At 29.0% G+C, this 23,769-nt stretch overlaps 2 protein-coding genes and 1 long non-coding RNA gene across 4 annotated transcripts; 1 reads left to right on the top strand and 2 right to left on the bottom strand.

Moving 5' to 3' along the window:
- Positions 1 to 502: 502 nt before the first annotated feature.
- On the bottom strand, positions 503 to 1,415 carry LOC123198890. Its single transcript, XR_006498161.1, has 3 exons — positions 1,163 to 1,415; positions 890 to 974; positions 503 to 766 (listed from the first exon to the last, which is right to left on the bottom strand). It is a non-coding gene; the product is annotated as an uncharacterized LOC123198890 (long non-coding RNA).
- A 14,740-nt stretch (positions 1,416 to 16,155) lies between these two features.
- On the bottom strand, positions 16,156 to 22,963 carry LOC123198566. Of its 2 annotated transcripts, XM_044613268.1 has the most exons (3): positions 22,232 to 22,963; positions 20,309 to 21,059; positions 16,156 to 16,371 (listed from the first exon to the last, which is right to left on the bottom strand). In XM_044613268.1, exons 1-3 carry the CDS (start codon positions 22,898 to 22,900, stop codon positions 16,361 to 16,363), a joined length of 1,431 nt encoding a protein of 476 aa, XP_044469203.1. In that variant the 5' UTR covers positions 22,901 to 22,963; the 3' UTR covers positions 16,156 to 16,360. The 2 variants fall into 2 exon arrangements, with proteins under 2 accessions (XP_044469203.1, XP_044469202.1); XM_044613267.1 differs by lacking the exon at positions 16,156 to 16,371 and having other exon boundaries at positions 20,106 to 21,059.
- On the top strand, positions 17,021 to 18,595 carry LOC123198567 (transcription factor bHLH61-like). Its single transcript, XM_044613270.1, has 4 exons — positions 17,021 to 17,719; positions 17,831 to 18,001; positions 18,107 to 18,274; positions 18,361 to 18,595. The coding sequence occupies exons 1-4, from the start codon at positions 17,117 to 17,119 to the stop codon at positions 18,445 to 18,447; spliced, it is 1,029 nt and encodes a 342-aa protein (XP_044469205.1). The 5' UTR covers positions 17,021 to 17,116; the 3' UTR covers positions 18,448 to 18,595.
- Positions 22,964 to 23,769: the final 806 nt, after the last annotated feature.

Below are 23,769 nucleotides of genomic sequence, written 5' to 3'. Positions count from 1 at the left end.
AAAGAAAAAAAAGTTGAATGTTTCTTTTCAAATACTTGTCAACAAAAACAAAAACACTTATCACGTTTCAACAAGTTTTCATTATTACTTGAGAATTATTTGTTTCTTTTGGGCCACAATTAGTCCCCACCAGGATGAACAAAGCTCACAATAAGATCATCTTACATCAAAACAAAAAGCAAGAGCTCTTACAACCATTTGTTCCAAAGGTATTTGCTAGGGGTAACAGAAACAATACGAATTAAAACACGAGTTGAGTAATTTAATTATGTTAGGGATTGAATCAAGATAAAAGAAACAAATAATTACAATAAACATGAGAGATTTTTATTAAATTAGGGTTTCTTAGGATGTTACACCCCTCTACTATTATTTTTATTGAAAGAGGTACATTAACACCTATATATAACTAGTTTTCCCAATTTTCCAAAGATATCTTTAAATTTCTAGCTTTCCATATTTCAACTTTTCCAAATAAATAGTAAGTTCAGCTTTCCAAAAATAAAAACAACAAACTCCATCCTTGACAAATAAATCAAAGATTCAAACATTACAAGCATATCTAAGAAATACTCTTAAATATTTACACTACTAACAAGTTAAAATAAACACAACTTATTTCAATCATTAAACCATATAATATTGGCATGACATAACATAAACATAAACAGAAGTGGAATTACATTAAAATCATCAGCTTATAAAGATGATGGAGGGATCGCAGCAACACTCATCAATCAGGCAGCAGCAACACAAAGCAGCCAGACTGCAACCAAATATATAAAATATTAATCCAAACATCAAAAAATCAATATAAAAAAAAATTACCCCATTAATCAAAACCAAAAAAGAGGTTGAATGGAAATATGTGAATAATTAGTTATATTACCATCCCTCAAGAAAGCCTGCCTGTCTCCTGGGTGGTTGAGCAGCATATTGAGGAGGAGCCATCACTGGAGGCCCTTGATAATAACCTGCAGCATCCCGGTAAACAAAAAAATCAAGCTAAAAGTTTTTATGAAAAGAAAATTTTCAAGGGCAAATCATCATAAAATGAGATGGACGAGTTGAGCAACTTGAAATCAACCAAGAAAAAAATCCATAGTTTAACAGTACAAAAAACATCCACAGAAGGAGATTGAAACATATGCATAGTAATTACCTTGAGCAGGATAAGGATAACCATATTTGGGATCACTCATCTTGTGTAAAGAAACAAACTTTGCTTCTGATTTCTGAACTTAGATTGATTATATATCTAAGGAGGGCAGAACTAAAACTTGCTTGGAAGGAAGATTTGAGATGTCTTTGACTTTCTTTCTTCTTATGTGAAAATGAAGAAAATGTAGAGTTTGCTATAGGTTTAACGTCATTGGCAGCTTCCACATTTTTCTTTATGTTCATTTTCATTTCTTAAAGTTATTCTCTTATCTTCCTTTAAACCTTTCTCTTTTTCCCTTTCCACACGTTATAACATTTATTATTGTTTGGAAATTCTGCGCCCACTCCTTTCGTCATAATTAAACTTCTGAGTGCTAGATTTTTGTTCTTATTTTTATTGGTTGAAATGGGATTTCAAGTATTTGTAATTTAAAGCTATTTAGAAGATTGCGTATTAATTTTTTTCTTATTTTCAAATATTATCTAACTATTTGTAAATAATTTATAAACTTTACTCTTGCATCATTCATAAAAACAAAAGAAGTGGGTCTGAGTGTTGCTTAATTAGGGGGCCTATCAACAACTCAGCAAATCCCACTATGAGATGCTACTAAAATATTTCTAATGATCATCTTTTATTTGGCCATAATTATCCTAAAAAAATTGAGAATTTATTATATTTCTGAAATTATAATGAATGTGAAAACAGGAACAATAAATATAAAAATAATATGTGGATGACTTCCCCCCGAGAGCAGGGCTTATCCAGAATGAAACTGCAAAATGCTTGGTCAAAAGTTGCAGGAGTTATCTGTTAGCATTCGTATCCTAATTAGTGTTGACGTTTCAATATTATTTATACCAATTGTTTTAGCGTTAAATAATGTAACCGTACCCAGTCGTATTCAGCACCAAATGTTACCATTGCCACACAAATTTTAAGCTCATCGTTCATTCAACGTGGTGGAGCTTCAAAATCTGTCACTATCCTTGGAACAGAAAAATAAAATAGTCAAATTTTATCATTTGGAAATATTATAAGGGATTTTGAGAGGAATATCTAAATACAAGACCAATTTCATGTATTATCTTCCCTTGAGAGGATTTCCAATTGTTTGAGATGGGGAAAATCTAATATATCATCAGTATTATATACACTCATTTTAAGTATACAAAATATTTAAATATATTATTATATAATTAATTATTATTTTATTATTAATTTATATTTATTCAATTAAATGATAATATATATTAAATATATTACAAATACATCTTGTAATTATAATATATTTTTGTCTTATGTCTCTTTAAAATTATATAATTAGTAGTTGAGTATATTATAAGGCGATGCTTTGCAATAGAGAGGACAAAACTAGCTTACTTTCAGGGGAGGTTTATGTCAACACCTGTTCTACCTAAACCACGAAACTTCGTGAAGTAACTTGCCTTAACAACTCCCTCACGCCCTTTTCTTCTATTTTGTCACTTCAAATTAAACGCGTACATCATGCAATTTTCAACTCCTTTCTCTTAAGTCCGAAGGACTATTTCTCATAAATTTTAGCGTATTTTTAAAAATATATTTATAATTTTTTAAAAATTCAAATATTCATTCATTTATTAATTTTTGCTAGAAATAAGAGTAATATCATCATTGTATTATCAAACTTTAAAATCTTAAAAATTTATATCACTTTTCTCTTTTAATTTAGAAAACTCACATTTCTCGTACGATTAAATTTTAAAAAATTCATCCCCCAAATTTGTAGTGTTTCATCTCGGTGACCATTGATTAATCTTCTCTGACAAAAGATGCCCATTGATTTCCCCCTAAGATGGTCTAGTGATCTTCTTCAAAGGAGAGCAACAACATCGGATGAAGTGTTTAGATGATCTAGATCTAAACAATTACAAATGACCTAAATTATTACGTAAAAAGGTAAAACAATTGATTAACTTTTCTATAAAAATTTGTAAAAGTGGATCCACTATGAAGCATGTTAACCAGAACTTTTGGAAATAATTTATTTTGTGCTCTGTTAGTTGAGGGGACAAATTAAAGAAACTGAAAGGAATGAAATAAAACCCCATACATTACTCCTTGCCTAATAAAGCACACTTCACATTCACAAACTATTATCATCTAATTAACTTTAAAAAGATGTCGATCTTTGCTTAGACGAAGATGATTTATCTTCGTCTAATGACAAATGACAGTCAATCTTATGCATTAGTGGGAGAAGATGACGGTGGGAATGCTAGTTATCGATCAAAAGGAAAACGGTTGTCGAAGAAATAGAAAACAAAAAAGAGATTTGGTAACTTTTCAAACTTTAGGTGGGAGAAAATTATTAGTTTTTTAAACTAGGAAGAGAAATGTAATATAATTTTAATTAAATATTTTTTGATAATTGATAATTTTACACTTAATTCTAACTAGAAAATTTTAATAAAAGAGTTAGTATTTAGGTTTTTGAAATATATTTTGGGGGGTGTGGTGGTTTGTGGGGGAGGAGGACTTGGGTTTGCACCAAACCTTGGGTTTGGTCTAATAAAAACTTCAATGGTTGTCATCTATTGTTTGCTGTTACACCGGCCCAACTTGCCTTTTGGATGTAGCTAACGTGGTCGTGATGGGTAAACTGCCACTGAATTGATGTAGTATAATACCATTATTCTCGTCTTCTGGTTTTCAAGAGTTTTAATAGTCCGAATATTAACTAAAATAATACTTTTATTTTTATTCTCGTATGTTGTTAGTCCTTAAACTGAATTTTCCCTCATGTTTCACCTTTTCAAAGTCAATCCTCAATTCTCTGATTTGGATTTTGGCCAAAATCCCACCTTCTCTAATTTATAATTTTGCTTTGAAGTTTTAGGGTGTATTTCAGAATTTTTCATCATCTTAGTTTGTTGTTTTACCTTATGAATAATTTATCAACTAATAACTCTAAGAGTTAGTAAAACTGATGAAATATTAAAACTTTCAAAATAAAGGTTTAGGTTTAAGTTTCTGTCATATTTGTAAAATTTTAATTTATCTAGTACAGTATCTTAAGTTAGGGTTTCACATTGACCCAAAATTATTTATTTTTTTTACTCTCCAAAATCTCACTAGTGCATACAACCATTCATGCAAGGTGTCACATGCTCTACAATTTTCATAATATTCTTCACATAATGCAATAAAAAATCACATACAATCGTGCATTTGAATGGTGAGAATAGATAGTCGACCGTTCGGGTGTGGACTATGGTTGACTTTGTCTAAAACATAGATTTTATGGTCAAGAACAATGGTGCACCCCGTAATGAACGCTCATGCAACTGACTATTTTAGCAAGAAAAACGTCATTTTTAGATGTCAACAACTACTTCAAATTCTCCAATGGCTATTTCATCATTTCTGACCCTTGAGATAGATATAAATAGACCATTTTGAGTTGAAAAGAGTTAGATAAGTTAACATTCAAGCTACACTCTTTGCTCTCATAAAAAGGTCTTTTTCATGCTCTCATTAAGCATTTAATTCATATTCTAGAGAGGTTTCTTATTCTAAATTTTTTGTAATCGGCCTTGAAAAGGCATTATACACATCAAATCTTTTGTTCAAACATTCAGACTCTTGTGGGCAAAATCATGTATAAGTATTGTACTTAGAGAAAATCTTGAATAACTAGTGTGACGAGTTTTTCTCTTTTATAATGGAACTTCAAGTTTGTTGTTTGAAGAAGTGAACGTATAAAGTGTAGGTCAAACAACTCCAATTCATTGTAAATCTAGACCACTTTCTATCTCTTTTATTTTGTGTTTATAATTATTTTGTTTGCATTATTAATTTGTACTTTACATTTTTATTAATCCTATTCAACCATCCCCTATAGGATTACTTTAAACCATTTGGTGTTTCATGATGTATTGTTTTAGCAAGAAGTGAACCAAATTATTATATGTTTCACATCTCGATGTCGTTACAAAGCAACAAGTCCTTGAAAAAAACTCAATGCATTACTTTACTTTCTCAATTAAGGGGACAACCTAAAACTTTATTATTTTTCAAAACTTCACACTAGTTTGTGCAATCTATCCTTACATTTAAGTATATTTTTTTATATATCATATTTTCTTTTTAACCACATAAAAGGTGTATAAACAAATTCTTAAAAGTGTGGTGACAAAAAAACAAAGATAAAAATACTAAAGATTTTATTTTATTAAATTCAATTATAAAATACTTTAGTTTGCAAGTATACAAGTGACTACATTTAATCTACGAAGTACGTAAGTGACTAAAACTACTTGGTCTATAAGTACAAGAAAATGATTAAGTAGCAACTTTTCATCCAAGCATTAATTTATCTATTTGGAGGAAACTTATGCACAAAAGACTCCAACAACAAAAAGAGAAGACAACAAATCTCTTGTTCTTGAGCATTTCCTTTAGTTTGGAGTCACTCTCTAAACTTAGTCTTGGGAACCCTTTACCAAATTCATATAGGCAAACAAATTTCCAAGCATTGGCCCATGACGCATGGACATTTCCATTTGGAACCCCTCTCTAACTAACCTTGACAAGGTATAACCTATGACAACCCTAATTAGAGTCACTATGCTTTCCCATAAAAGAGGAATTTTCCATATGAATACATGGCCAACCTTCATGATGATGCCATCCAATGGAAGAACAGAACTTGGGAACCTATGTATATGCAAAATAAGGATTTTGAACATATAAAAAAATAGAAAAATTTCCACGTAAGGAAAGCCATCATGGCATACAACACTTCCATCCAACCAAGGAAGGTGTATAATAACATTGTGTATTGTAGTAGACAGACAAAAGTCATATACTAGCATGCATAAAAAGTCATTATAAAGATAATTTTCTATCTCCTCCTTTTTAATGAAGGATTTGGACTTCAAACTTTCTTCTTCCATCAAACTTGGAAGAAGGCCTCAACTCTGTTTTACATAAAGAAAAACTTTAAAGTGAACATATAAAACATATACAAGAGAAGTTTAGAAGAAAGACTTTATGTGAGGTATGTAGTTTAAGTCATTTTTTCTCTCCTTTTATAGCCAAAAAAAAAAAGGAGTGAATGAGAATTCAACCGATTAGTTAAATGTTATCTATGGAAACATGTTGGTCACCCCTAGACGCAAACAATATAATGCATAACTAATTGTATTTCATAAGCAAGTGAAACAATAAGATGGATACAATGCTCGAAGCATATATAGTCATAATAACACCAACTTGCATAATCTAAAAGATATGATGAAATCTCCATAAGGCAAAAGATTCTCAAAGCTCTTTATGTCTTTTTTGCACTCTAAAAACTAAGAGACAATTGTTGTATAATAGTCCATGACCCGCATAAATTCTATTTGAGGTACATATAAACCAACAACAAGCAACTAGACAACTCTTTCTCAATGTTCCACAAAGAGAAATAAATCTTTCTAAATTAACGCAACAATTGCACCCTTGCCAAAGGGGAATCAATCAAAAATCTTTAACAAAACATGCTCATAACTATTATTCAGCAAAGAGATATTAATAACCTTCCTAATTAGAATATTGTTGATCACTGCAATAATCCTTCTCATTCAAATTTGAATTACGAATATCTTTATGGCAATCCTAAGCTAGTCAAATTCAAATGTACCTTTTCCTCCAAAGAAGTCTTATATATACAAGTAGCTAGCTAGACAAATAAGAAAAGAGGGTGAAAGAAGAAGCACAGACACTAGATAACAAAACATCACTAAATTATTATTCTCTTGCATTACATCCTTATTAATAACACTACCATGAACATATACATTCTTATTATAAGATCAAATCATATTATGTATTTCTCTATCTAATTTATTTTTCTTCTTCTTTCCATTTATCTTTGAAGTATTGTAACAGACATATCCGTATGTTTTAAGATTCCAATTGTTGATATTGTAATGTATCTTGTTCAAGACTTGAAATTATATTGGTGGTTAAAAATTACATCCATATACATATATAATATTTAAGTTGTATGACCAGTATAACATCACATACTGAAAACACACCAAGCTTCAGGTTTAATTTGTATTTAGTTGGTGGGTTTTAACACATCTCTAGTCTTACTTTCTAAAATTAAGAATCACTAGCCTGAGTGGGACAAATAAACCTACAAACTAGGAAGAAATAGCCAATTTAAGTGGGAAGGGTTGTCCCTTTTCAAAGTAGGTTTAAAATTGGATCAAACTGATCGGTTCGATTGGTTAAATCGTGAACAAGTCTATAATTTAGTTTGGTTTCATAATTCACTCCAATCTATATATAAATATTGATTTTTTAAAATTCGGTCAAACTCAATAAATCAATTAAATTAAAAAAACTATTTAAAATCAACAAAACTGAGTTTACATAATACTATATAATTTTTATCTTATTAAAACTTTAAAAAGTTAGAATTTTTAAATTTTTAATTGAATTAATAATAAAATTTATAATTACTTTTTTCTTTATATATATAAAAAAGTGTCAATTATTTTATTAACATATTTAAAATTATATTTGTATATTTTATATTTAAAAATTTTGATAAATATTAGATACTATTTAAAAAATATATAATAATTTAATAATAAATTAAACTAATTAATTATTTAATTAAATCAATCAAATTATAAATTAATAAGATAATTAATTTAATTATTAATCTAATTTTAAAAACATTATTAATAATTGAATTTGGAGGGAACAAGAAGGAAAATAAAAAAAGTTAATTAAGGGGAGTTTTTTGTGTTAGTAAGAGTAATAGTAATAAATAACTTCACACGTCTTTTGATGGGGGTTTTATTTTTCAGTCCCCTCGTTTTCTTATGCTGATTTGACACAGGACAGAGACCTTACCTTTCTCACTCTTTCTTTTTCCTCCAACCTTTAACCCCTCACTTCTCTATGGCAGCCTCGGTCCTCAGAAATCGGAATAAAACCTATCTCCACTCGCAGTTGTATCACATCATTTCATTGCCAAACGCCACGAGTCATTGCCATTATAAAAACCTTAGATAATAAGCACGAGTATTATTTATTTATTATTCATGCTTTCATGTTATTTAAACATCAAACATATTTAAAAGTATTTTTAAATTTAAAATATATTAAACATATATTTTATGTTCCTTTTATATTAAATACAAATTAGGTGTCATATTTTATATTTATTAATTTTTAATTTTTAGTTAAATTTAAAATACAAAATTATTATTTTTAATTATTTATAAAAATATTACTCCCATTTAATATCATAAACACATTTAAAATTTTAAAATTTTTATATATATTTTTATTATATCATTATTTTACTTAAAAATATATTAATTTATATAAATAATATATATTATATTAATTTAATATATCTTATAATATATATAGTATTTTATTTGTATGGGCTCTTATCATTAAATGCTGATAAATATGAGTCCAGTATTATCATTCTGCATTTTGAGGTAAACAGTGTGAGAAAAGTTACAGATAATCAGCCAGTCTTCCATATATACGCCAAAGATGATGATGTATTATAATTTGGCCAACTCCCATCCATCCCACCCAAGGTTTAGTGCAAACTCATTTCCCACCTATCAATTATCAAAAATTCAAATATCCACTATTTTATTAAATTTTATTATTACTGTTAAAGACAAAATTATAATTTAATAAAAATATTTAAAAAAATTATAAATTTATTATATTTTTCTCTCTCTAAGATTTAAAAACTAATAATTTATCTCATCTTTTCCCACCTAAAGTTCAAAAAATAAATATTTCCCCCTTAGGGTTCTCCAACATGTGAAAATTAAGCGTGACTGAGAGAAAAACCAGAAGGGAAAGAGAATGTTGTCATCACTATCATCTCTGACCACTAACAATTATTATAGAAATCTTATAGCAAAATATAAGTTTTTTAAATATTGGGTGAAGAGGGGAGAGGTTTTGTTAGTTTTTAAACCTGAAAGATGAAAAATTGATAAATTTTTAGTTTTTAAAATATTTTTATTAAATGATAATTTTACTATTATTAATAACAGTAAAATTTAATAAAATTATAAATTTTTAAATTTTTAATAATTAATATAAAAAAATTAGGTTTATATTAAACCTGGTGAGAAATATAACAAGTGGTTATAATTTTAAGTACCAATAGGATGAGAGATGAATGAAGGGTTTACAACAAAACTTGTGAAAAAGCCTGAAACAAAAACGGTGGTTGTAGCAGAAGGAGCTCGGGCCCCTTTCCTTGCAGTCAAAGAAGATAAAAATAAATAAACAAATAAGATGAAGGGAAGGCTGAGGGTGTGGGACCTGAGTCAACGGAAAAAGACAAGTAAAAAGCATACAAAAAAATTGAATGAAAGGCGGTTTTGAAGAAGGTGGTTTAAATCTTGATATTGTGGGCTGCTGCCCGCAGGGTTCACGCACGTAAATTCAACTAAAAGACAACCTACGTACGATTAATTTCTCACTTCACGATATTATTTATTTTCATTTATAATTGGCCAAAACACTTTTTCCCACCCAAGGTTTTTAGCATTCGTTTTTACTGTAAAAATTTTAAATATTTAAATATTTACCCTAATATTAAAATTAAAATTAACGATAAAACCGTGATATACAAAAAATATTTAAAAGACTAACCAAGAGAGATGAGTGGAAAGGGTCAACTATCTATCAAAATAGAGGTAGCTAGAGAAGAAAATAAAACTCTTAGGTCGTTTGATTCTAGTATTTAAATATTACTTTAGTATTCTATTTTTTATTATCTTGTTTAATTTGTTAATTATAAAATATTACGATAATCTTCTATTACTAATATTGATATGATAGATAATATAGGTGATAATTTGATTACTACCTTCACCTTTACTATTAAAATATTACTAAAGTAATTTTGATTTTATTATAATTATATTATTATTTTTTAATTTTTTGAGACAAAAATAAATTTATTTTTAATTAATATGACAAATAATATAAAAATAATTATTTTCATGGGCATTTAAGTAAAATAATTTACTAGTATTTTTTTATTACCTTTAACCAAACACAACAATTATTTATACCCATCAAATTTTATCAAACATAATAATTATTTATACTCAGTAATCTTTTAAATAATTTATATTTAAGATAATCTATCTATTTTGATAATAAAACATTACCTAAATCAAATGTTTCCTTAGAAAAAAATATTAAATTTTTAAATTTTAGGTGAAAAATAATTGTTAATATTTTTAAAATTAAAGGAGAGAAATGAGATAAATTTTAATTTTTTAATATTTTTTAAAATAATGATTTTTCTCTTAATTTAAATAAAAAAATTTTAAAAAAATAGTAAATATTTGAGTTTTTAAAATTTGATAAAAAGGTTTTTGAGAAGACACCAAAACTTGGGTGCGATTAAGGCTTTTGGTCTTTATAATTTTAATATTTATTGTCATCTTCATCCTCCTCTCCGCCGGAGCATCAATCAGTTCGGACAGAAACAAAAGGGGAAATAATCACAAACTTTGTTTTGGTAACTTACCAGAAAAAAAAAACTATGTTTTAATCCTAGGTAATAAATATAGAAATAAGAAAAAAAAATAGTATGTGAATTATATAGGTACGATACAATAATTAATAAAAAATATATTTATTAAAAAAGTTCGTGAAATTTGTATACAAAAAAAGTATGAAAATGTATATATATATATATATATGAGGTTAATGTAACATATCATCAACAATATATTTTTAAAAATACGGTAATATCATAATAATTTTAATATTTTTTATGAATGTCCTATTAAAAATCAATATAACAATTCAAATGTATTTAAATAACTATTAATCATAATATAATATAATACAAAATCAAAATTTTTTGTATAATAAATAACGTACCAATCAGTTCGAAAAAATAAACAAATTGATCAGTTTAGATTTCAGATTTCATATCAAAGTGAATCTTTGTACAGTGACAAGAGAGGAAAACACAAATTTAGGGTTAAGAATTAAAAAATAAATGTTGTTGGGTTTTTTGAATGACAGTGACATTTTCATAAATAATTGAAAATAGAAGAGATAATTTTGTACTTTAAGTTTAGTGAAAAATTCAAAAATATGGCAAATGTAAAGTATGACATATAATTCGCGTTTAATACCGAAAAGACATAAAATACACATTTAATATATTTTTGGTTCAAAATTTTTTGAAATATGTTTAATACGTGTATTTACTAACTAGGGTTTTAGTTTGTATTTCTACTTTTGTTTGTTTGGTTTAATTGAAATAAAATAATTACATATTATTTTGAAGTTCATTCTCCATTCTGTTGCTACATAAACAATACTTTTAAAATCGGACCTATCATCAAATCAGTTATTTCATTGATTTGCAGTTTGATTAGTTCAATCGAACATCCAACAAGTTTAACCTATTTTCAAATTATTTTGTGTTTCTTAAATAATATCAAACATTTATCACATTTTTAAAATATTAAAAGAATGAAACATACAAAACATAATTTCACATAATTAATTAAATAATTGACACTCTTTTACATAAATAAAGAAAAAACAAATTATAAATTTTATTATTAATTCAATTAAGATTTTACAAATTATAATTCTTTTAAGTTTAATAAGATAAAAATTGTGTGGTATTATATAAACTCAGTTTTATTAATTTTAAATATTTTTTTATTCAACAGGTTTACTGAATTAGACTAAATTTTAAACAAGTCAATATTTATATATAAACTGAATTAAATTATGAAATAGAACTGGATTATAACCTAATTCACAATTTAATCAATCGAATCGATCAAACCAACTCATTTTTTAAAAAGGGCAAAAGACTATTTCCCACCCGAGTTTTAGCTCAATCTCAACAATATACTTGCGACAGATAAAAAACTCAAATACCCACTCATCTCTAAATTGTCGTTAAATTTTTTATTAAATATAAAGGTAAAACCGTCATTTAATAGTAATACTAAAAAATATAATTTTATTTTATTTTTTCCTCAGGTTTTAAAAATTCATATCTAACCCTTAACCAAAACTTTGAAAAGTGACCCCCCCCCCCCCCCCAAATCCTTAAGTTTTTTCTTAACCCCTCTCTCTGATCACTAGTGATCAATGGAAACATTGCTAGACGATGAGTGTCGTCAGATCTGGACGATACTCATCATCTTTCACTAAACAACGAAACATCTTCCATTCTCTGGATATATGTATATAAGTACCCTTGAAAATTTTGATGAATGCTCCTAACATTTTTAAAAATTATTATTCCCCCACCAAACATATGATTATATGTCATTGACACTCTTTTTTATAATTTTATTAATACAATTACTACTATCACTTACCATCATTTCTCAACTTGAAACTATAAAGAAAAGAAGAAGAGGACAAGGTTAAAAGGAATGGAAAGTAAGTAGGTTATTATGTAATTTAAATATTTTAAGGTTTTATTTTTAATTTTTGTTCATTTCAAATTATACAATAATTTTGAAAAATAAAATAGTAAAAATAAATAATTTCTTTTCCTAACATCGTGTCAAGTTTTTTTTATTTCCATTAAGACCGTACAATTTTAGGTGTAAAAGTGACTTTTATGTCACATAGGGATGGAAAAAATATCATTTACTCTCTTATATATTAGGAGAGACTTTTAGTTGATAAGGATGTTTAAGAGCTTAAAAGTTCAATTACCTAAAATTAGGCACGTTTATTAAAATGGTTAATGAATCATAATCACCATCCTATGTTGTCAAAAATCTAAACGAAAATACGTAACCTACTCTAGCTAAAAGACAGACGTAAGAAGAAATTTAAACTTTTATATCCAGGTTGCTAATTAAATAATAGGCCAAAATTCCCACCAAGGTATATAGTAAAACTCTAAATTCACCTTTCGCTAATTTTTAAAAATTAAATACTCATTTATTTATTAATTTTTATAATTACAATAAAAAAAACTATTATTTAAATATTTTTATTTGAATAAAAAAAATTTGATTTCTTTTTAATCTTATAGTTTTAAAAACTAATCATTTACACGTTCAAACCTTAAAACATTCATTTACACCTCAAACTTTGAATGACTAGTTACCCCTTCAAACTTTAAAACATTACATTTATACCCTAAAAACTTCATTCTATCTTTTTAATGACCATTCTTTCCGACTTTTCTCTCCAGTGACATCTCTCCTTCCTTCATGGTTGTTTTTCAATGCAAAAACCATCAAAAGTCTGACTAAAATGGTCAGATTTTCTCTCACAGAACTGTGCAAAAATCGCATAAATCTATAAGACCGTGTCTCACAGTTGTAGGCATTGTCCAGGTGATCTATGTATCACTGATCATTACACGAATCTATGTTATTTTTATATAGATATGTATAAGAAAATTCGATCATTTTGATCAGATTTTTAATGATTTTTACATCGAAAAACCACCATAAATGAGGAAAGATGCTGCGAGAGAGGAACGCTGGGAAGAATGACCATCAAAAAAATAAAATAAAGTTTTTTGGGGTGTAAAGATAATATTTCAAAATTTGAGTTAAAGAAAAATAGTTAGCTTTTAAAACTAAAAAAATAATAATAATAATTTATTTGTTTAAATAAAAATCTTTAAATAAAAATTTTATTTTTGGTTATAACAATTAAAACTAATAAATAAATAATTATTTAAGTTTTTAAAAATTAATAAAAATTATTTTACATTTTTACTGCACTTTGGGTGAGAATTAGTCCTCTGACCTAAATAATATAATTAGAGATTTAAATGAGTAATAAGCCACTTCAAATGTTATTGAGATGGAACATTCACGTGGCCTTGGGTTGGCTGCTTTGTCCCCTTTTCCCCTTGATAACCGTGTTTAGTCCGTTGCGTTCATTGCACTAATAATTTGGATATATGATCATACAACTTAAAAAAAAAAAAAAATTTACAGAAAATCTTATTTGAATTAACTCGTTTTTAGAATCGAATTATATTAAATAAATAAAATTTTAAATTTATTAATTAATTTTATAATTATTATATTAAATAAATTAAAATTTTAATTTAAAAATATCGTAAGTAAAATTTAACTTATATCATCTTATATATAAATTTTATCTTGGTAAAGTAAAATCCAATTCATTAGTTAACAGATTTTTTTACCTAATAAATGCTTTATGTAAATAAACTTTAAATGATTAACAAGATCATTTCTTTTGTAAAGATTTAAGGGAAATAAACCCCTCAAAATTTAATCTCAGTGAATATAACAAAAGACTAAAACAAGATGATAAATTTACCATGCTTAAACACAAAAGCATTAAATATTGGTTAAAGTGGCAATTTAAAAAGCCTAAAGAATGAAAATTTTGACCAATTTTAATGAAATGATCAAAGACAGTTTCCGAGGAAGAGCGTTTAGTGAGGGAAGGTGAACAAGATTAAATATTATTCCTTGAAATAGATCCTCCAGTGTCGTCGCCATCCGAAAGCTGCAAACCCTTCTTCCCCCTCCCCCACCATTATTGATCTGACAAACTGGACTCTATGCATTAAAAGGGATGATTTTTTCCCATTCATAATCTTAATATATGAAGTTTATCCTGCTAAATTTACATAATTAACTGTTGATTTGCCTTTGGTATTTTCTAGTCTTAAATTTTCATAAAAATAGACAATACTTGTTCACAGCCCTAATAGCGTAGAAGTAGCAGCTTTTCTCTTAAGGTGATCACATGCAAGCATTTGATGAAGAGAAGGCATCCATCATCAACAGTGAACATGCAGAAGCTAAACAACCTAAAGGACACACAAGAGGACAAATTTCCATTGCCCCTAAAAATGAATTTGACCCAAGAGAATTTCGCACGGAAAAATAAAATTATTTATAATTTCCTCAGACTTCTTTGTTCAAGCCTGGCGTTGTCTGTAAACAGCTGAACAATAACTTAGGTTTTCTAGGTTATTTTGTTTGATGCGTTGATTTCCTCTCTCGGACATGTGCTTTGTGGTAATCATATTTTCAGTTGATGTGAGTAGCTACCCCTAAGCCAAAACATCTCATGTTTCTTTCTGCAGAAATCATGTTATGATTTTTTTTTATATCCGAGCTACATTATATTAAACTGAAACCAATCACATTGAACAAAATAAATTTTAAGTCTGATAAATTAGATAAAGAAAAAATTTAATTTAATTTTAATATACCCCATAGAAAGCTTGAACTCACACTCCCCTATATATATATATATATATATATATATATATATATATATATATATATATATATATATATATATATATATATATGAAATATGATTTTCATATAATATTTATGCTAGGTGTGCCCATTTTGGACAAAGAAGAACATTTTTTTATTCATTTCATCTCTGTTCACGTAGTTATTGTATATGTTTAGCTATTGTTTGTCTCGCCATGTGGACTATGATCAATCTCAATATGATTGATGTAGCTTCGAATTACGAGAATATTCATTTCGGAGTTGAATAGATTGTTGAAATATTAATGCAATTAAATTATTGTACTCACGTGAATGCTTTTTAAAGCCAATTCAATATGTTGTAAGATTCTGTTTAGGTGACCTTGCATCAAATCGTACATTCTAATCTTCCTAATTTATATAAATTATAACTTTATGATTATAAAGATATCCAAAACATTATGCAATCTGTATTTATAGAACTCTTAAAATTACATATATCAGAATAACTAATTTTTTATTCTTGAAATTGTTCTGAATGACATGTTTTAATAGATAAAATTATATTGTATGAGTTTCTGAGAAAGAACGTAATCAATATATAATAAATTAACAAACTTTATATTAAAAATCTAATAAATTTTAAGTTTCATATTAATATTGTCTATCCAAATCATAATCAACCTAATTTACATTACATATATCCCTCAACATCAACAATTGATCTTCAAATGAAATTACAACATATCATATTTGTCACAAATTAATTCTTCTATGCATGGAATTCCCTTTTATTTACCCTTTATTTTGTGTTCATTTATTTCGTCGGACAGCCAAATGAAGAGAAGTATTTCTGTACAGGAAACAAAAAACTTCTATATCTAATTTCATCTTCCATCTTAAGTCGGCCTTGTATCTGACCAAGTCGGTTTTAGGGTTTTCCTTCATACAGAGAAAAACAATAAACAATGTGTTAGAACATGGGCATGAACTGGTGTCTCTTTGGGTTGATAAATTAGCAATATCAATTATATAAACAGGAATAATAATATTAAAAATAAATCCTTTTTGGGTTGAGACAGATCTGTGGGTCAAAGCTTTGGGGGTATAGAGATAAAATATGAAGTTTGTCTGATTGATGATTTCGGTGAAAACGACATAAATTCAGCTTGAGTGAGAGAGAAAGAGAGGGCAAAAGCAGATTCCATTTCCATCTGTTTTTAAATTCTGTAATTTTATAATCCCTTTTCTTTTCACTTTTATAACAAGTACGGTTTCCCGGACCATATTTCTGTAACGTATAACTCAGACCTATTGTATATTCAATATAAACTTCATATAATATATATTCTCAGATTTGGGTTTGAAACCATACAATAAGGTAAAACTCATGATTTTTCTATTTTAATAATTATAAAGCTAATTATTAAATTTAAGATTTTATTAATTTGATATGATCAATCAGACCCAATATGGAGATGGACAGGCTCAATTGAGGGTTTTCATCCTAATATATATATATATATATATATATATATATATATATATATATATATATATATATATATTGTAATGGAATTGGGGTGTTATTTTCTGTGTTTATATATTCCTACAGCTTGCTCCAACTACATGTTATTAAGCCTTTGAGTAGATTAGAGACCTTTCATCTTCATACAGAGAGAGAGAGATGGAGCTGAGTCCACATGGTTTCATGGAGGAATCGCTAGGTCCAAGGAGAGACATATGGGCTAGTTTTCCTCCTGGAATCAGTGATCAGTTCTTCTCCAGTGGATTGAATTTCAATTCTCTTGATGAGAATCCAACTTTGGCTTCTTCAAATCCTAATTCTTTTCTGGGATTTTCATCTCCTACACAAATACCCACCATTGAATGTAATCCTTTTGTTGATCCTCAAGCCTGCTATTCTTTTGTTGATGGATTCACTATTCCGGAGATTGACTCTTCTTCATATATGAAAAATGAAACATCTACAGCATTCCCAGTTGCAGAAGATCAGCATTACTCTTCAGTGATGGAGAATGACGAGTTTGGTCTACTCAACACACACACTGATCATCATCATCACCATTATAAAAACATGGAAGAAAGAGAACAACAACTTAACAACCTCGAGGTTTTCAACATGGTTTCATCTGCTGAGAAAAAGAACAACAAGTCTAAGAGGCAAGAAGGGCAGCCCTCAAAGAATCTCATGGCGGAAAGAAGGAGAAGAAAGCGCTTAAACGACCGTCTTTCAATGCTCAGATCAATAGTCCCCAAGATCAGCAAGGTGAGTAAGAACTAACTAACTTAAAGTTTTCAACTTCGTATAATATTTCAAGTTTTTTTTTTTTTTTTTTTTAGTTTGATTATTAATGGAAGAAAACGTGAATATTAACAGATGGACAGGACATCTATACTTGGAGATACTATTGATTACATGAAAGAACTACTGGAGAGGATCAATAAGCTGCAGGAGGAGGAGCCAGAAGAGGGTAAAAATCAAATTTTAGTAGCCAATAACTTCAAGGAGGTAAGGCCAAATGAAGCATCAGTGAGAAATTCCCCTAAGGTACAAATTTTTTCTTTTTTTAATTTTTTTCATATAAAAATCTTTGAAAAGTTAACAGAATGTTTAATCGATAGTACTTGTTTCTAATTGTGCAACGATTTGCAGTTTGAAGTGGATAGGAGAGAGATTGATACCCGGATAGAAATTTGCTGTGCACCCAAGCCCGGATTGCTGCTATCAACAGTGAGTACATTAGAAGCACTGGGGCTTGAGATTCAACATTGTGTTATTAGTTGTTTCAATGACTTTTCAATGCAAGCTTCATGTTCAGAGGTAAGTTATTTCAATCTTAAAATGGCTTGATATAATGCCAAATTTCATGTCTTTTAATAAATTCTTATGTGGAAAACATGATGCAGGCGGCTGAGCAGAGGACAGTGATAACTTCTGAAGACATCAAGCAAGCCTTATTCAGAAATGCAGGCTACGGAGGAAGATGCCTTTAGAGGAAGAAAGAGAAGGAAAATAAGTCTCTTCTCTTGACAAATCCTGAAGACAAATTATGCTTACTTCTATGTTTTTCTTCAAGGAATTGTGGAAGCCAGAAGTTGTAATAATATTTTAGTGTTTTAAATAAAATTTGCTCATCTATCAGATCCAGTTCCTGATTGGTGTATCTTTTAATACTAGTTATCATTTATTCCTCCTCCCCCAGTAGTCAATGAAGGGAAGATTAAGTTATAAAGAAGAATTTGACTGTGAATATTTTTCAATGGGAGAATGCTTCTGGAATATATCAGCAGAATTTAGGGGTTAATTAATGTTGTATTTTATAAAGCATAAACAAATAATTATTGATGTCTTTTTGCTACATCAAGTCTAACTACACCAATAATTGAAATTTAGGGTTGCGTAGGGACATCTTGCTCCTGGATCTAGAAGTAGTATATGAAATACAATTGATAATTACACAGAAATCATGACAGCAACAAGAGATGGTTTATCTGCAGAGGGAAAAGGACCACAGTGTTTTGACATATTTTGCAAATTAGATATCGTAAAGTATTTGTAGATATTGTAAGCAAAAAAAAAAAAAAAAAGAAGAAGAAGAAGAAAGAAAGAAAACCCCACATGAAAGCTCCATGCTCTTGTAAATTGGGTGAATTTCATGTCATAAAGGAATTTTTATGAAGATAATTTTATCAGCAGTATGACTGACAAGAAGAAATTTCCCTTTTCAACCAAGATAAATGTGCACCTTTAAGCCTAGCAAAATGTCATGTTGTACTGTTTATATTGGTGATATGACCTCTACAGAATTAATGGAGGTAGACACGGTTTAGTGCAGATTCGATGTAAGTTTATTAAACAAACAAAAAAGAATTTGCTAAAATGGTTGAATCTTAGCATAAGATTTTTTTCGTTACTTAAAATAAGAATGGCAGTACAGCTGCTACTCCTTTAGACAGTTCCCATCAAATGGGAAAGAGACGATCAACAGAAGAAATTGAGACAATTGAAGCCATCATATCTGAAAGATGTGCACGATCAGAATTTGGTCAATGCTGATGCACGGCCATTAAAAAGTTCAATGGCATGAAGAATACAAGGTAAGCTAAATAATGACAGAAACTCAATACCCAGAATCCATTTTCCCAATAAGACAAAGTGAGGTAAAAATCAATAGTGGTACTTACTGTTATTTCTTGAATGCATTACCTCCTTTTTAAGACCTATATTCAACTGTTAATGGGGAAACAAATCTTAGGATCAATGGAAATTTATATTCTCTTATTGCTACAAAGGGCAGTTGGGATCCTGCAGAATAAGCCAGAAATTCTAGCATCTTCTCGAAGGGAACATTGAAAAATCTGAGATGGTTTCAGTTCTGGACTGAGTTGCCTATAATTCCTAGCTTGGGCTTTCTATTAGTTTTAAGAAATAAAAAGAGCACATGTTTAGAGTAACAACAAGAAAGGAAACAAGGCAACTGGGTTTTGTTGCTCTCCATAAGCCAAAGCACTCTGCCCATTGCACTTTAGTTTTTAATAAAACAATGGTTCTGTTACTATCATTATTTAGCACATGTAAAATACAGGTAGCTGAATTTCAGCCAAACCTGCAATATTCATCACAAATCAATCCAATCCCAATACATTGGACATTGAAAATGGGCATAAATAGTCCAAAATTAGCGAAGTTTGTGAACAAAACTTGCAGGATTCACAATTTCATTAGAAAAAAATATACAGTTGGAAAACATATGGGACTCTAATAATGCTAAACCAGGTATGATTAGCATATAAAATACATGTTAAATGATACAGTTAAATGAAAGCAAAAACAAATGTTAGAGTTCAGATTCACCTTCATCATCATCACAGCTGACACCATCACAATCAAAATCAGAAGATGTTCTTGTGGAATCCGCTTGGAGATGTTGGAACTGATTAATGGCATTTTTTGCATCAGTAATTAGGGCTATTTTTGCTGCTTTGACAACATCGACTTCATTACCATAGATCTCCCTTTTATTCTCCTTCCCAGTAATGGTTTGGTCTGCCCTTACTGATGCAGCCTTTCTCTTAGCTTCCCGGCTATGCAATTGATCGATATACTTCTCATGTAGTGCAATGTTTTTCACCTGCTTCAAAACTGGTGGACTAATAAGAGCTGTCCCACAAGAACTACTAAATCTTGAAAGGGGCTTCTTTCCAGATCCAGAAGATCTCTCTAGGTATTTTTGAAGAAATTCCTGGTTTTTCTGCAAATGCTTTGGGGTGGAAAGAAAACCATTCTGCTGACAAACTTGAATAGATGTATTAATGTTTGGCTCAAAGACTGAGAATAGATCTGCTTTATAATCTTTGTCTATATGGCAATTCTTTTGTAACAAATGTCTGACTGTTTTCTGGGTAAGATGACTCTTCTTTTTATTGCAACTTGACCTTTTAATCTTTGGTTGAACAGGATTAAGCAGTTTACTCGCAGAGAGCGAAAAGTGTTCAATGGGTGATGAGTTTAATTTGTTTGCCCTAGACTGAGGCCGAGGCTGAGCTGGGGTTAGATGGTCAGAGTGGACCTTATCAAAACACTCTTGTATTGACTTTCCAGGCACCTGCAATTGATTTCAAATGACTATATAAGTTCACAGTTGATACCGTGTGAAAAAAACAAAGCCAAACAAACACATTAAAGAAATGAACTACTTCTGCATATAAAGTTACAAAATACCCATCCGACCAAAAATTTTAAGTTCCTATGACATAATTTACAAGTGATAAATAGTATGATATTTAAAAATTTTTCAACTCCATAGTAGTCTCATTTGATTTGCTTTGGGCAACTCCAGCATTTATTATAAAATAAATTAGTATAAATTGTACCAAAATAGCTACATTTTAACATAGCTATTTTGTTTTCGCAGCACTCAAAGAATGAGGCTACCCTAAGTACCTTAGACAACTTTGTGACATAGTTAGATGCTTGAACAAAATCAATTTTTCAACAAGTATTCCATAGATAAAGCTCTTTGGCCTTCAAATTTTTTGAGGCATTATAAACTGAAGCGGGGATAGCTTCAAATCTAATAACTTCGTTAAATAAGTAAGTTCATGCTTAAAGTCCACTGACAATCCCACATGTGTCCCATTTAAAAAAAAAAACACCTCAGTTAATCTTGAAGATAGGCAAATATTAAAAAAACAATTGTTAGAACTAGAAATTATTAAAAAAAAAAATCTAAGAATGCTGAAAAAAAGCGACTAGTAATACAATATGAAAAATTATGTTATCACTTTGCTGTACTTTTTTCACCAAACTAGAGTTAACTGGATGCTAATATCCAACCAAAGTAAGGAAAAATGCAACAAAAAAGAGTAACTAGTAACCAATAAATGTCATGGTACTTCCGAAACTTCTTTATACCCTCTCATCACGTTGAGTTTGCTTTAACTAAGAACAGATATAACAAATAATAATAAGCACATCAAACCGTACTGAAAAGACCATTCAAAGAACCTACTCTCACCATTTTAGTACCAATACCGCAATTTCACTCTTGAGCAGATAAAAAATCTGAAGTGATTATATGTGAAAAACTACCAAATAATACCAATGACTTACATTCTCCTCAGGCATCAATAAACAAACTGTATAACACTGAATAGATCAAAATAATTATTTATCTTTTCAATATCCAACACATCAGTAGAAAAATCATTATTCAGTAATGACAATTCAAGAGAAACATATTCATAGACCAAAAGGAATGACATTAAAGCACAATACCAGCTTAGAAACCTTCTTCCAGAAGTGAGGAGTAGGCTTAGTAGCAAAATAAGCTCTCTGCAATGCCACCTCTTGCTCTTTTGTCCACCCTTCAATTCTTATTTTACTACTCTTTGTACCTTCCTCACCATGCTTCCTTTTTCTCTTATCATTAATCAAATGATTTTCTTTTCCAACTTCTCTCTTCTTCATCTCAATTCCAGCAGCTCTAAACGCCTTCAAACCAAGAACAATACTGATCCTAGGCACCTCAATTTCCTCACACAATTTCACTCCCGCTTCAATTTTTCTTTTACTTTTATTAACTTTGGCTTCACTGGATTTCCTCTTCGCCTTTTCATTTCCGGTCTTCCTGACAAGTTGTTCAACGACTGGCTGATTACAAAATCTTGGGGACCGCCTAAGAGTCTGTGAAGAGACAAACCCATCATTCAATCTTGGAGGTTCTCTGGACCCACCACTCGGTCGATAGTGCTCTTTCGAAACTTTTATTTCGAGGGTCTGGGTTTTTAGTGTAGAATCGAATCTGGCGGAGCGTCGACGACTGACTGTGAATATGGAGTTGAGGGTGTTCGGATCTTGCGGTTCTGGCGGTGGGGCTTTGTGGAGATGAAGAAGCCTAGCAGATCTACGGAGAGGGGTGTTGACAATGGTGTTTGACTTGGACATTTTTACAAATGGATTGGTGGTGGCTTTTGGGAGGGAAAGTAGAACTAGGGTTTTAAAATTGAAATTTTGAAAAGAGATGAAGAAAGTAAACTATCTTGTGGAACAAGGTTTAAGGTCCAATTCAAGGCCCATTCCACCCAAGGTTTGCCCAAATGACATTTTTCCATTCCTGAAAATTCAACTTTTCATCAAATTAACTTTAATTATGAAAAGACCAAAAACTAATTTACTACTAACTAAGTCAACAATTAAAGATAAATAGAAATAAGAAAAATAATTTTAAAAAAAATAGATACACATTTTATGTATATCATCATGCGATTATGTAACTTTAAATTAAAGATAAAATAACATTTAATTATGAGATAAAACATATAAATATGTATATATTTGTATACTCAAAATACGCATATATAGTATTGTTCATACTTTAATAAGCTTACTTGTATCCTTCCCAATTACAACAGTAACTAATCTTCCAAGGGTACGTTTGATTCAGCTAATGTTTTATTATTAAATATAAAAAATTACTATAAAAATAAATTCCTCTGAAAAATATTATATATAAATTATTATTATATTTGATAAAAATAGGTAAATAAAAATAATTATTCTATTTTGTTAGAATTAATAAAACAACACTAAGATATAATTTACTTAAATGTTTGTCGCTATACTTATTTTAAAATATATTTCATATTACTTATTATATTAATTAAAAATGAGTGTATTTTAATTCTAAAAAATTAAAAAATAAGAATTAAATTATAACAAAATCAAGATCACCATGATAATATTTTAATACTTAAGATTAAGATAATAATTAAATTACTATCTACATTATTTATCATATCATCTTGATAATAAAA

Source organism: Mangifera indica, chromosome 16, assembly GCF_011075055.1.
Source record: "Mangifera indica cultivar Alphonso chromosome 16, CATAS_Mindica_2.1, whole genome shotgun sequence".
NCBI classification, from domain to species: Eukaryota; Viridiplantae; Streptophyta; class Magnoliopsida; order Sapindales; family Anacardiaceae; genus Mangifera; species Mangifera indica.
This window is presented reverse-complemented; position numbering and strand designations above follow the sequence as displayed.

Excerpts from the sequence above, each read along its gene's own strand:
- LOC123198566 (XM_044613267.1), bottom strand. The coding sequence starts at position 22,900 with ATGTCCAAGTCAAACACCATTGTCAACACCCCTCTCCGTAGATCTGCT. Across the intron at positions 21,060-22,231 it reads GGAAGAAGGTTTCTAAGCTG|GTGCCTGGAAAGTCAATACA; the intron begins GTATTGTGCTTT and ends AATCAATTGCAG.
- LOC123198567 (XM_044613270.1), top strand. The coding sequence starts at position 17,117 with ATGGAGCTGAGTCCACATGGTTTCATGGAGGAATCGCTAGGTCCAAGG. Across the intron at positions 17,720-17,830 it reads TAGTCCCCAAGATCAGCAAG|ATGGACAGGACATCTATACT; the intron begins GTGAGTAAGAAC and ends GAATATTAACAG. Across the intron at positions 18,275-18,360 it reads TGCAAGCTTCATGTTCAGAG|GCGGCTGAGCAGAGGACAGT; the intron begins GTAAGTTATTTC and ends AACATGATGCAG.